The sequence below is a fragment of the Sinocyclocheilus grahami genome, unplaced genomic scaffold, assembly GCF_001515645.1.
Source record: "Sinocyclocheilus grahami isolate Dianchi unplaced genomic scaffold, SAMN03320097.WGS_v1.1 scaffold633.1, whole genome shotgun sequence".
NCBI classification, from domain to species: Eukaryota; Metazoa; Chordata; class Actinopteri; order Cypriniformes; family Cyprinidae; genus Sinocyclocheilus; species Sinocyclocheilus grahami.
In genome coordinates, this window is record NW_015505812.1 from 824,868 (window position 1) to 839,496 (window position 14,629).

Below are 14,629 nucleotides of genomic sequence, written 5' to 3' on the forward strand. Positions count from 1 at the left end.
TGGGATGATTTTCAAACATACAAGATTTGGTCCATGTCCCACTCTGGTCCTGTAAATGCAGTGGGAAAAAAAGCAAACAAACAAAAATTGTACAGATGCAAAATATTTTTTTTTCACTTTAAGTTTTTGGGGTAAAATCTGACCCAGACATTTCTTTGTGAAATTCACCATTTACAATACAGAACATAAGAATGAACTAACTTTATGAACACGTCACTGAAAAACAAACGTGCACTAGAGAGGAACTGGAACTGCTCAGGATATTCAATGCATTTCATTCTATCACAAAAATTGAAAAGATGAAAAAATATGGCATGCCGTAAAAGTGTTTTATACTCAAGTATTCTGCTGATCTTACATTGAATTATGAGCACATTTCATAGCAGTGAGTGATTTCAGTGCTGGACATCTGTGGATTTATTATTAGTGGTTCTTTCGAAACATACCTGCACTGAGACTCTAGTCCAGACGTCCTTTCATTCATTCTGACATCAATATTCAACTTTGTCAAAGTGGAGTGAATAGAAACAGTGCAAATCACAATGTCACAGCTTGAAGTGAATCTACATGTGTTTGTGTATATGCAACTGTTCTGATCTCCTTCCCAATTGTGAGTGCACATTATGTCATGACAGCCAAAATACCTGTTTAAAACCCGTTTTTCTTTGCTCCATTCAAGTCATTGAATGTTCTTCCAGGAAAGTCTTCCTCATACTTCCTACTTCCGTATGCGGGAGCGCTGTCTAGATAGTCTGTTCATGAAGCAGCACGTCACAGTGGCGATAATCAATATGCCCACAAACAGCGCAGACGACACGCCGATCACGAGAGGTAAGAGCAGCAGATCAGTGACTGTGGAGAAAATCAATTAAAACATGTCAATAATGAGTCTTTCAGTTCAACACCAGATCACGCAAGCATGCTAGGGCTAAATGTATCTTCTGGAGTGAACTGAAGAATTTTTCATGCTAAGAAAGCAAGAGGAAACTACTAGAACAGGAGTTTTCAAAATGGGGTTCACAAAGAATTAAGGAAAAAAGAATATATGAAATGCATTTTTAGTGCTTTCAAATGTATTGTGCACACATTGAATAAGGACAAAAAAACTAATATTTATTTTGAAATAAAAATATATAAAATAATACAAAAAATATATTGTATTCTAAAATGTATGTGTGTGCACAGTATATATATATATATATACAATTTGTAAAAAAAGAAAGGTAAAAAAAATTGAGGAAAAAGAATATATAAAATGTATTTAGTGCTTTCAAATTGAATGTGCGCACATAAAAAAAAGCATAAATATAAAGTAAATATTATTTATAGTGAAATAAAAACATAAAACGGAAAAATATTTTAATATATATTTTATTCTAAAATGTATAACTATATATATTACATATACATATATTAACATATTCAATATATATTTATTTTAATATAAAAATGTGTATATTTGTGTGTGTGTACGTACATAACTAGTAAAAAAAGAAAACCTTTCCAAAAAAAACCTTTCCAAAAAAGAATCATAAAAATAAAAAGTTAATATTTTCCAGATAGCATTTTAACAATTTGCAAATATGTGTCCCTGCAGTACAGAAGCAGTGTTGAGTCGCTGGGGTATATTTGTAGCAATAGCCAACAATACGTTGTATGGGACAAAATTATTGATCTTTCTTTTATGCCAAAAATCATTATGATATTAAGTAAAGATCATGTTCCATGAAGATATTTTGTAAATTTCCTACCGTAAATATATCAAAACTTAATGTTTGATTAGTAATATGCATTGCTAAGAACTTCATTTGGACAACTTTAAAGATGATTTTCTCATTATTTAGATTTTTTTGCACCCTCAGATTCCAGATTTTCAAATAGTTGTATCTCGGCCAAATATTGTCCGATCCTAACAAACCATACATCAATGGAAAGCTTTTTTATGCCTAAAGAATGACACTTAAGACTGGTTTTGTGGTCCAGGGTCACATATAATATAAAACAATTATATTCATTCAAAACAACAATATAAAATAATGCAGACGCCTTTATATTTTAGAAAGGGGGTCGTTATGTTTGAGAGTCCTTGGCATCAAAATGCCAAGTAACTACCGTCACACAGGTTATCCCTGTAGAGAAACAGCTGATCATAGCTCACCTCGTGCGTACAGGTACAGGTTTACGGTCACGGACTCGGCTTCAGCGCCGGTGCTGTACCATCCGCCGCGCGGATCCTGCGCCCAAACCTTGGCTCGACACTGAAAGTGTCCCTGATCCTCTTCAGCGGCCGAGAAGATCCTCAGCCTGAAGCAGCCAGCAGACACACGGTCCACGCTCACGTCGCTGCCGTTGCTGTAGATGCGCGTCAGGCCGTCGTAGCTCAGAGACGCCAGGAGCCTGCCTTTGCTGTCCTCAGAAAGCGTGGCGCCTTTCCTCGCCATCTCCTCGGGTTTCTGAAGCCACTGCACCTCGACTCGTGAAGCACCGGTGGCTTCCACAGAGACGTTGCAGAGCAGCGTGACGGTGCTGCCGCGCTTCAGGAGCGGCCGGCGTGGCAAATCAATGCTAGCAGATACACGCACCTCTGAACGGACACATAAACACAAACAAATGCTACGTTTATAAACTCTCAACACGGCATAAGGGTTAATCTAATCCAGGGGTCTACAACCTTCAATTTCATTCGGGAGCTACTTTTTAAAAATGAAAGCGGCTGAGCGCTACCAATGTTTTACAGCTATCATAGGACAGAACAAGAAAAGCTATAAATAATATTTAATTGCGCAAAAGTATTTTAATACCAGCTTCCAGAAGAGATCAGATGTGCTAAAACATTAGCCACATTCAAATCTAGACTCAAAACTCATCTGTTTAGCTGTGCATTTACTGAATGAGCACTGTGCTACATCTAAACTGATGGCACTGTGTTTTATGTATAATAATTTTCTACTCTTAACTGTTTGAATACATTTTAAATCAATGTTTAAGTCATTTAAGCCTTGTTTTTATTGTTGTGATTATTTTTATGATTATTTTACTTCCTCCTATGTAAAGAGATGCATAGAGAAGTTCAAAGCACAAAGGAAAGCGTTATTGATGCGTAGTTTATTAGATCGGTGCGATAGTTTATTGAGACTTTTCTTTTAACAGTTTCAAATCTCAGTTACTGTGCGCTCTTGGAGAGAGTTTCATCGTCTTGGATTGGTCTCGTCTGAGTATCAGAGCCGATAACGATACTGAATATCGGATCAATGCATCCCTACTTATGATTTGAAAAAAAAAAGCACTGGGTGGATTTTTATCATTATAGGGTTGTTGTGTACACGCACTGCCAACACACATTTATGTTCAAACACCATGTAAAAGTGAATTTTGCATCTTATCTCCCCTTTAATATATCGGCCAACACTAACTGTGACACTATTTTTTTGATTAGAGATGCACTCATAAACTTAAAACGTGCATAAACACTTCCTCACGCACCTTCAGTCTTCAGGCTAACAGTGACCCACTCTGATCTCTGTGTGATCGTGGCGGGACTCTCCGGTGCTGGTGTTTTCCTCCCGGCGTAGACGCTCACAGCGCAGCGATAGAGTCCGGCGTCAGCGGGGCGAACGGAGAACAGGCGCAGAGAGAAGCTCCCGTCGGCCTCCTTCTCCATGCTGCCGCCTCCTGCCCTGCTGAGATCATCACCCCAGGCCACCACGCCGTCAGGATCCACGCGCGCCACCTCCACCTCCACACCGCCCTCCAGCCCGCGCCGCATCCACTGCACCTGTAGAGCCGAGCGCTTCCACGCACCTACACCCAACACCTGACAGCGGAGGCGGAGCGGAGCGCCGGGCCGCAGAGAGACATCACCATCCGGGACAGAGCGCACACTCAGTGTGTCCGCTGGGGAGAGACAGCAATAACAGACTGGTTATTATATTCATAATGAATAGAGCAGCACTCTAACACTGTCTGAGCTTTAAATAGAGACTAACCCACACCTCTTATTGCTATTGCTCAGGTCAATAGGTCAATAAACATTGATGCCGCACCATCATTTAGTTTGAGTACAAGCACACAAAACATGCATGATTTGGGGGGTGGGGGGGTATTGCTAAAAATTGCAACTGTGATTTATACAGAGATAAAAATTCCAAGTTTTTAGAGCTGCACAATTTGGCAAAAATTTTGTGATTATATACCAATAAAATAATAATAATCGCAATAATATATTTTACAGTAAAATATTATAATATTATATTGCAAATAGGTGGAAAATTTCGCAAAACTTTTGCAGCCTTTTTTGCAAACTTTCAGAACTTTTTGGGAAGTTTCTAGAAATGTACCGGATATTTTCCGCCCCTTTGCAATCCTAATTAATAATAAATATATTTAGATATTTAATAATGATACATTTTTATTAGTATTTTATTTTACAGTGAACTTTTATTTAGTACTTATTAATAAATATAAACATATAACTATAACATATATAAATTATATTATTAATGATATAATTATGAATACATATATTTGTATATTAATAAATAATATAATTTTTTATAAATATACAAATATTTAAAAAAAATATATATACATATCACTAAAACTAATCGAATAGTAATATTTCACTAAAATAAAAAATAATCAAGTATTAATAATAAAAATATTTAACTTTGCAAGTGTAAAATTACAAAGTTAATATTTATGGCTGTCTTAATTTCTTAATAAAAAAATAAAATAAAAACCTTAATACGTGTACTGCGTTAGGCTACCCGAAACACTTACATTATTGTAAGTAATAATATTACTTACTAATAAAATAAGTATTAATAAGTGTGCTAAATGACTAAATGTAAATGTATTGCGGTTTTGATTGCTTCTATTGTCCTCATTTGGATAAAAAGCGCCTGCTAAATGCCTAGATGTAAATGTAAACGTTATGTAAATGTTTCTAACCAAGCGGTTGAACGGTGAGATTCCCGAGCTCCATGGTCCTCTGTGCGATGCGTTCCCATTTGCCATCCGGATCTCTGATCCATTGCGCAGCCTCGCAGAAATACGACCCAGAATCCTCGGGTGCCAGAGCGCTCATCTTCAGTACGTACAGATCCCGGCCTCCGTCCCCCTTCCGCTTCTCCACAGCGATCTCTCCATCCCCGTATCTCTTCCCGTAGGTGCCGCTGTGGCCCGGTGTCACGCGCAGCTCACGGTCGATGCCGATGATCTCTCTGAGGTTGTGACCCTGAGACTCCGGGCCCCTGCTGCTGCGCACGACGAACGTGACGGACACATGAGTGTGCTGATCCGATTGGATGGACGCGGCGCACGTCAGCTGAAGCTCCGTGCCTTCGATAACGGGTTGGCCGCTCAGAATGCGAGAGTGTGTTATGAGCAGCGTGTCGGGAATCACTGCGGAAATAAAGGACAAAATGCTTTCAATTCATATTTATATACAAGAATATGTTTCTTAAAAACCATTCAGAAAAATTTACTTTTTGCCCATTTTGATGACATGACTCAATAGGTTATGCAAAATATTAAACAGTAAAACCCCAAGAAAATGTCATAATATGCACGATTAAAAAAAAACACATTATAGTTATTTTATATATATATATATATAGAGAGAGAGAGAGAGAGAGAGAATATATATATAGAGAGAGAGAGAGAGAGAGAAAGTAAATAATTTGTATTCATGTTGCTTTCATATGGTTTCAAAACTTTCATACCATTTTTATATATAATAATAATTTTTTTTTTTTACAATAAATACGATTTTTTTTAAATGCGCAAAGCCGACCTCATACGTCATCTGCCTGGAGCTGCTTCTGTGTACAACTGTTGGCGCAAGCTACATTAAAGTGATTATTACGTTTTGAATATGGATATTTTTCTTACAAAACACATCGATTCGCTACAGGAGGCCTTTGTTCACCCCCCGGAGCCGTGTGAGACACTTTTTTTTTTATGGATGGGCGCTTTTTATTTAACTTCTTTTGGACTGATGCATGCAACACCCGCTGAGTGCCATTAAACAGCTTGAAAGATCAAAGACAATGTTTAATATAACTCCGACTGGATTCGTCTGAAAGAAGAAAGTCATATACACCTAGGATGACTTGAGGGTGAGTAATTTATGGGCTAATTTAAATTTTTGGGTGAACTAACCCTTTAAGATATTTTTGATCAAATCCAAGAGCTCTCTGACCCTCCCATAGACAGTAAGGTTACTACCACGATCATAGTAAGGACATTGGTAAAATAGTCCATATGACATCAGTGGTTCATGACAGAATTAATGACAGAATTTTAATTTTTGGGTAAACTATCCCTTTAAGACTATTTAAGACCTGCAGAAACCCCTAATAAGAATTTCCCACATGCATTTGTAACACAATTTATTTTAATAACTTTCATCATCAACCAATCTGTCATTTTTTCTGATTTACCACCTACTGGCTAATTTAAATTTTTGGGTGAACTAACCCTTTAAGATATTTTTGATCAAATCCAAGAGCTCTCTGACCCTCCCATAGACAGTAAGGTTACTACCACGATCATAGTAAGGACATTGGTAAAATAGTCCATATGACATCAGTGGTTCATGACAGAATTAATGACAGAATTTTAATTTTTGGGTAAACTATCCCTTTAAGACTATTTAAGACCTGCAGAAACCCCTAATAAGAATTTCCCACATGCATTTTTATTTATTGGTGCATCAAATTTATTTTAATAACTTTCATCATCAACCATTCTGTCATTTTTTCTGATTTACCACCTACCTTTGACCACCACTGATGAGCTGTAGTTCCCTAGGAAGCGGGTGTCAGTGCTGGGCGTGTAACACTCGTAACGGCCCTGATCGTCTGGATGCAGCCTCTGGATGATCAGTCTGGCTTTGTCGCCCGAATCCCTCTCGACTCGAACCTCACCGGCCTGCACGCGACCCTGGAACGGCGCATACGGAAAGCCTGCGTCCCGTGTGGACACCACACCGATCTGCCGACCCTCAGCATCCTCCCGGTACAGATACCACTCAAAATCCTGTGTCCGTGGACCTTCGTATCCCGAAACGGCGCAGGGCAGGGACAGCGAGAAACCTGCGACCCGATACAGCGGCCCGGCGGGAAGAGTGACCTCACGGCACACGCAGCACTGCAACTCTAACACACAAACAGAACGAATGCTAATCAGTCTGAAGGTTAACCACAGGGATCAATACATGCAAAGCAGTTTTCTGAGCGAGGTCGATCAATTAGCTCACGCTGCACAATATTTACACTCAAATAATCTCATTTAAATGGGAATATTGCACAAAACATTCTAATTAAATGTAATCTATTCCACACCTATTCACACCCACAATGATTGTTCATAACGTACATGTACAGGTGTTTCTTCACCTATGCCACTTTTAGAAACTAAACTGGATATCTTAGTATGTGATGCATTGTAAATACAATCTTAAAAAAATATTTTAACATTTTTTGCATACTTGCACCAAATTACAGCTTGATTGGAAACAGTACACAATAAAAATATTGATATTTACCTTGATTTTTCTTCATATTTTATCTCAATCTCCTCTCTGACACCTCTCAGAAACTAGTTTTAGAAAATGTAATCTTTAATAGGCCAGAATGGTTGGTTGTGATAAAAATTATGCAATTTGCTATTTTTATAATTGATATAAAGTTGTATTTTCAATTCAATCTGAACTGATATATGTTTTATATGTAGTGGTATGTGGCGTGTCATGTTGGTCATGGTTTTATGTCTGGTATATGTGTAAAGCACTTCAACTTTGGTTGTTTTATTGGTGCTAATATAAATAAATATAATTTTTATACAGTAGGAATCAACACATGCAAAGCAGTTTTCTGAATGAGATCAATAAATTAGCACACTACACAATATTCCCACTTAAATGAGGGCACCGTCAAATACCGCCCCATATTCCCGGGACAGGGCGTATGTATTGTTTATTCATGCCCACCCTTTGTTTGAGCATGTTGTAATGCGTCTCTGAATAAAAGGGTCAGAGTAATGAACACTAATGCCATTCTGCCAGTCTACGCCCATGTTTTACAACCTGTGAGCTCACAGCTGAACCCATCGTTTTCATAGGGCGAGTCATTTTGCAGACCTGGCTGAGGGTTATTTGCATACATCCTCATTCTGCTAAAAGGAACCAGAAATAAACCAGACACTCTTAACCATATTAAGCTATTACATTACATTTGATACATGAACTTCTAAGACCTTTAAATGATCAACATGATCTAACTTTACTGTTAAACCTGTTGCACTCAATCTACTCCATGTCTTCTGTCGTCTGACTGATAGTTTTTTATCAAGTCAAAGCTCTTGTGTAAGCTCTTTCAGCTTGTGCTTCACGTGTCTTTTTGCTCTCAAATCTTGACTGATTTTGATCAAGTAATCGTCAGAATAACGTCAGTAATATCTCCAGATGAACTCTTACTGCACTGAAGCAGCTCAGCTTTACTTGATTCTCCATCAATCATGTTTTAGAGTCTCAAATCTGATCCTCAGGATCTTTTGAGGAGCGTTTGTTTCCAGAAGCTTTACTTTCACTGTTCCTCAGCGGAGGAATGATCTTCACAAGCCTCCAGAACATCTCACATCTGAGGAGGAGCCTTTATTTCTTCAGCTCTCAATCAGCATTGCATTAGATCATTTAAATCTCATCTTACTAAGACATTATTGGAGATATAGCATGACGACTGATATTTAGATAATTTTATGTCAGTATCTGTTGCTGTATTGTTATAAAGATCTAATTGATTTACCAGGATCTTTTGAGGAGCGTTTGTTTCCAGAAGCTTTACTTTCACTGTTCCTCAGCGGAGGAATGATCTTCACAAGCCTCCAGAACATCTCACATCTGAGGAGGAGCCTTTATTTCTTCAGCTCTCAATCAGCATTGCATTAGATCATTTCAATCTCATCTTACTAAGACATTATTGGAGATATAGCGTGATGACTGATATTTAGATAATTTTATGTCAGTATCTGTTGCTGTATTGTTATAAAGATCTAATTGATTTAGATTACAAGCATCATAATTTCATCATATAAATATCAGCATCTGTTGCAAATTTAAGCAAGGTTAAATAACAGCTGAAGCATTTCTTGACTCATTTTCTCCCCCCAAAAAATGTTTATTTAAAATATTTATGCTGAACTAATTCAATAAAATAGGGCAATTTCAGAGGTAAATTTGGGTTTGACATGCACTAGGAAGCAAGAGTTAAACTTCTGAATCAGGGCTCTACAGTGCGACCATTTCAGTCGCATTTGCGACAGAAAACTACTGCGTGCGACTAAGAAACATTTTTTAGGAGCACCAGTGCGACTGACCAGATCATCATCATATTTGTGATTGCTCTCAGGGGAGCTTCAAAGATTTCTACGTGTTTTTGCAGCGTTGAGTAATGTATCACAGACATATCTCACAAATCCTTTCATAAGCAAAGTGTAGACGGTGTAAATAAAAGATTCATTGTGCAGTGTAGAGATTATAAATGTGAGATCGCGATGAGCTAAGATGACAGATTTTAAGTTTGTAAATGTGTTTGTAAATGTGATACTGATTTAATACAACAGTTCAATAGACAAGAAGTTAATATTAAGTGACTTACATTGTCTGACTATAACACTATTGTCTGATTTTGCTCTATTTCTCCGTTGAAAATAGTTTAAAACAAAGACATAGCGAAGCCGCTGCGCATCTCTATTCAAACACAGCGGTGTTTCGTTTATGAATCAACGGGGCATTTTTAAACGAATCTAGTGAGTCAGTCACTTGCTTCATTCCGAGCTTCACATGTCAAATCTTGACTGGTTTTATCAAGTAAAGATCAGAATAACTGCAGTAATATCTCCAGATGAACACTTACTGCACTGAAGCAGCTCAGCTTTACTTGATTCTCCATCAATCATGTTTTAGAGTCTCAAATCTGATCCTCAGGATCTTTTGAGGAGCGTTTGTTTCCAGAAGCTTTACTTTCACTGTTCCTCAGCGGAGGAATGATCTTCACAAGCCTCCAGAACATCTCACATCTGAGGAGGAGCCTTTATTTCTTCAGCTCTCAATCAGCATTGCATTAGATCATTTCAATCTCATCTTACTAAGACATTATTGGAGATATAGCGTGATGACTGATATTTAGATAATTTTATGTCAGTATCTGTTGCTGTATTGTTATAAAGATCTAATTGATTTACATTACAAGCATCATAATTTCATCATATAAATATCAGCATCTGTTGCAAATTTAAGCAAGGTTAAATAACAGCTGAAGCATTTCTTGACTCATTTTCTCCCCCCAAAAAATGTTTATTTAAAATATTTATGCTGAACTAATTCAATAAAATAGGGCAATTTCAGAGGTAAATTTGGGTTTGACATGCACTAGGAAGCAAGAGTTAAACTTCTGAATCAGGGCTCTACAGTGCGACCATTTCAGTCGCATTTGCGACAGAAAACTACTGCGTGCGACTAAGAAACATTTTTTCGGAGCACCAGTGCGACTGACCAGATCATCATCATATTTGTGATTGCGCTCAGGGGAGCTTCAAAGATTTCTACGTGTTTTTGCAGCGTTGAGTAATGTATCACAGACATATCTCACAAATCCTTTCATAAGCAAAGTGTAGACGGTGTAAATAAAAGATTCATTGTGCAGTGTAGAGATTATAAATGTGAGATCGCGATGAGCTAAGATGACAGATTTTAAGTTTGTAAATGTGTTTGTAAATGTGATACTGATTTAATACAACAGTTCAATAGACAAGAAGTTAATATTAAGTGACTTACATTGTCTGACTATAACACTATTGTCTGATTTTGCTCTATTTCTCCGTTGAAAATAGTTTAAAACAAAGACATAGCGAAGCCGCTGCGCATCTCTATTCAAACACAGCGGTGTTTCGGTTATGAATCAACGGGGCATTTTTAAACGAATCTAGTGAGTCAGTCACTTGCTTCATTCCTGAATGAATCAGCCGTTCGAATGAATCAATTGAATGAATGATTCAGTGATAAAATCAGTGATTTGCCGCCACCTGCTGGCAGTTTTAGTTAAATTTTTAAAGTATCTTTTCAGTTATTTAAATATTTAATATTTCTATATTAAAAATTTTATATTTAAAACATTAATCTCATCATGAATTTATGGATTTAATTGCATTCATGCTAACTCTGAGCCTCATTAAATGTCTGAAAGTACACCAATTTTTACAAACCTTTTGTGTTCTTCTGTGCCACCTCTACAAATGAATTTGGTTAATACTGATTTCATTTGATTTTTAACTTCTGTTTCTTATTCTACTTGTTCTTATTCTGTCGTTTTAACTACAATTTTTAAAAAGCTTATAAAATATAATTTTTTAAAGAATTTGACAAAAGGATGACATACTTTTAATAAAGTTAGAAAAACGCCAAAAAACTAAATTCCACTGTAAGCCACTTTAAGGAGTCAAATATCACCTCGTAATGGGAAGGCTAATTTTTGATACAATTTTGGATTATTGATTAGAAGGTGCTCCTAAAATTTTGAACGTGCTCCTAAATTTTTAAAGTAAGCGTAGAGCCCTGTGAATCCAATGCAAAACCCTTCCCACAGTTAGCGAGCTGTCTGGGTGACTCAGTGTTTGACTGGTGATTGTGAATGCAGATATGTAAACAAGATCAGATAAACTAAGCTATTGTACAGCGCTAGAGTGTTGACATAAGCATGATGCCACCTCTCCTAACCACAACATTTACCACAACCTGAAAAACAAGACAGGTGTTGACAGGTTTCCAATCACAAACATTTACCACTGTGTAAACTGTTTCACCAAAAATACCATAGTACTCAATGCAGGACAGGACACATCTGACAGTGCTTGACATGTTACTACAACTAGTCAGACTCCAAATCCAATTGCTATTTAAAGGAGAGCGCATTTTTATTAAGCAAGAAATCTTTCTGTCATTCTCATTTCTTTTAAAGATGCATTTCTGGCTTATTGTTATGACAGTAACTAACAATGACTGTATTTTTGGTGGAAACTACGGTCATTTCTGTAAGTGTTCTCTGGCTCTTCTGACAGGTCAGTCTAGTTTCGGTGACTCATGGGAAGTGACCAAACACACACAAACACACACACAGACACACACACAGACACACAGACACATACACACACAGACACACAGACACATACACACACAGACACACACACACAGACAGACACACAGACACACAGAGACACACACACACACACACACATACACAGACAAACAGACACAGACACACAGAGACACACACACACACACACACATACACAGACAAACAGACACAGACACACAGAGACACACACACACACACACACATACACAGACAAACAGACACAGACACACAGAGACACACACACACACACACACATACACAGACAAACAGACACAGACACACAGAGACACACACACACACACACACATACACAGACAAACAGACACAGACACACAGAGACACACACACACACACACACATACACAGACAAACAGACACAGACACACAGAGACACACACACACACACACACATACACAGACAAACAGACACAGACACACAGAGACACACACACACACACACACATACACAGACAAACAGACACAGACACACAGAGACACACACACACACACACACATACACAGACAAACAGACACAGACACACAGAGACACACACACACACACACACATACACAGACAAACAGACACAGACACACAGAGACACACACACACACACACACATACACAGACAAACAGACACAGACACACAGAGACACACACACACACACACACATACACAGACAAACAGACACAGACACACAGAGACACACACACACACACACACATACACAGACAAACAGACACAGACACACAGAGACACACACACACACACACACATACACAGACAAACAGACACAGACACACAGAGACACACACACACACACACACACACACCAGATAATGACCAGACAACAGAAGCTGTAAGCGGATCAGATGCGTAATTAAAGCGCAACCAGAACAGCAGGCCAGTGGAAATCCTGCACAGCTTATACCTACATTGATGTCAGTATTACACCGTGTGGAAATGAAAGGATCGCTATACTGTATAAAAGTACTGTGCTATCCTGCTGCTCAAACACTAGCAAACGTACCCGAGATCGTCTGACCCAGCCCGACCCGACCCGAGCGGCACAGTTCAATTTAGAGTACAAACCGAACCTGAATTCTTTTTTCTTTTCCCACAACGAATAGCCAATTAAAAAAAAAAAGCTGTATTTCACGATTGCATGCAACGGTGAGTAAACAAATACATGTGAAGAAACAGAATAATACAATTAAACTAGACACAGAATTGCACACAAAAACACTCTATCAGATGGTAATACTACCAAAGTACATTGATATTTATGGCACCAAATGACCAAAGCACAATGTATTTACATGGTACACCAAGGTACTTCCTTAAAATCTGTTCCAGTAGAGTATGGCGCTTGCAACAACAAGGCTGTGGGTTCGATTCCCAGTGAATGCATGAACTGATTAAAATAGATCATAAGTCACTTTGGATAAAAGCATCTGCCAAACGTATAAATGTCAAATAAACATGGGGGTACTATTTTATAAGGATGGTACTCTCGTGATATCCAAAAACATTGAATGATTACCATATTCCTATACAATGGTATGTACACGCTACTCCATAGACAACACGGTATTACCGCGTTACTTTGATACATATACCACTAACTACGTACTACAGCTTAATATTTACACAGAACTGTAATATTAGTAGGCTACATGAATATTACACTATGGTATAGCGTTATAAATGGCATTATTGTACAAAAAAAACATGGTAGTACAATATTACCTCAGTGTTATTATATGGAGCAGATTGAACTCACCCCACAGTAAAGCGATTATCGCGATCCACCGCGATGCCATTCCGCTCTTATCTCCACAACACACTGGCGTTTACACCGTTTTACTCCAGTAAACACACATGCTAGCGTGCTGTCCTCGGGCTGGTGCTGAAATCCCACTGACTAGCCGAACAAACACGCGCGAGCTTCTGCGTTTTCCCGCGGATTATGTCCCAAAGAGCGCGTGTCATAAACCAGCACCGCGATTGCGCAAACGGGTCGGTGTTCCGTTCGTTATCGCTCATTAACGCCTCATTTTCCCCTCGCGATCACGTCGTCCGAACGATTCGTACAGAAATCAGGCGGTCGACTGAGAGTAGTGCGTGACGTCACGGGCAAACACACGGACGCTCTATATGGCAAGCCGTTTTAGCATTAAAGGGGTCATATGATGCGATTTCAAGTTGTTCTTTCTCTTTGGAGTGTTACAAGCTGATTGTGCATAGATAAGATCCCTGAAGTTGCAAAGACTAAAGTCTCAAAACCAAAGAGATATTCTTTATCAAAGTTAAGACTCTGCCACACCCCCCTAAAACGGCTCGTTCTAACACACCCCCACATATCTACATCACTATGCGGAAATATTTGCGTAATGCCGCCCAAATGTGCACGCAAAGAAAGAAGGCGTGGTTTCA

The 14,629-nt window shown here is 38.3% G+C and overlaps 1 protein-coding gene across 1 annotated transcript in view; it reads right to left on the reverse strand.

Annotated features, from left to right (window-relative positions):
- LOC107558168 (immunoglobulin superfamily member 8-like) overlaps positions 1-14,329 on the reverse strand; it is a 15,250-nt gene extending 921 nt beyond the window's left edge. The window contains exons 1-6 of the mRNA XM_016241790.1: positions 13,977-14,329; positions 6,780-7,160; positions 4,951-5,403; positions 3,484-3,894; positions 2,159-2,584; positions 1-852 (exon numbers count right to left, since the gene is read on the reverse strand). The exon at positions 1-852 is cut by the window's left edge and continues 921 nt beyond it. Coding sequence (XP_016097276.1) covers positions 719-852; positions 2,159-2,584; positions 3,484-3,894; positions 4,951-5,403; positions 6,780-7,160; positions 13,977-14,016 — 1,845 coding nt within the window. The 5' untranslated portion in view covers positions 14,017-14,329 and the 3' untranslated portion in view covers positions 1-718. The remainder of the gene's footprint in view (positions 853-2,158; positions 2,585-3,483; positions 3,895-4,950; positions 5,404-6,779; positions 7,161-13,976) is intronic.
- Positions 14,330-14,629: the final 300 nt, after the last annotated feature.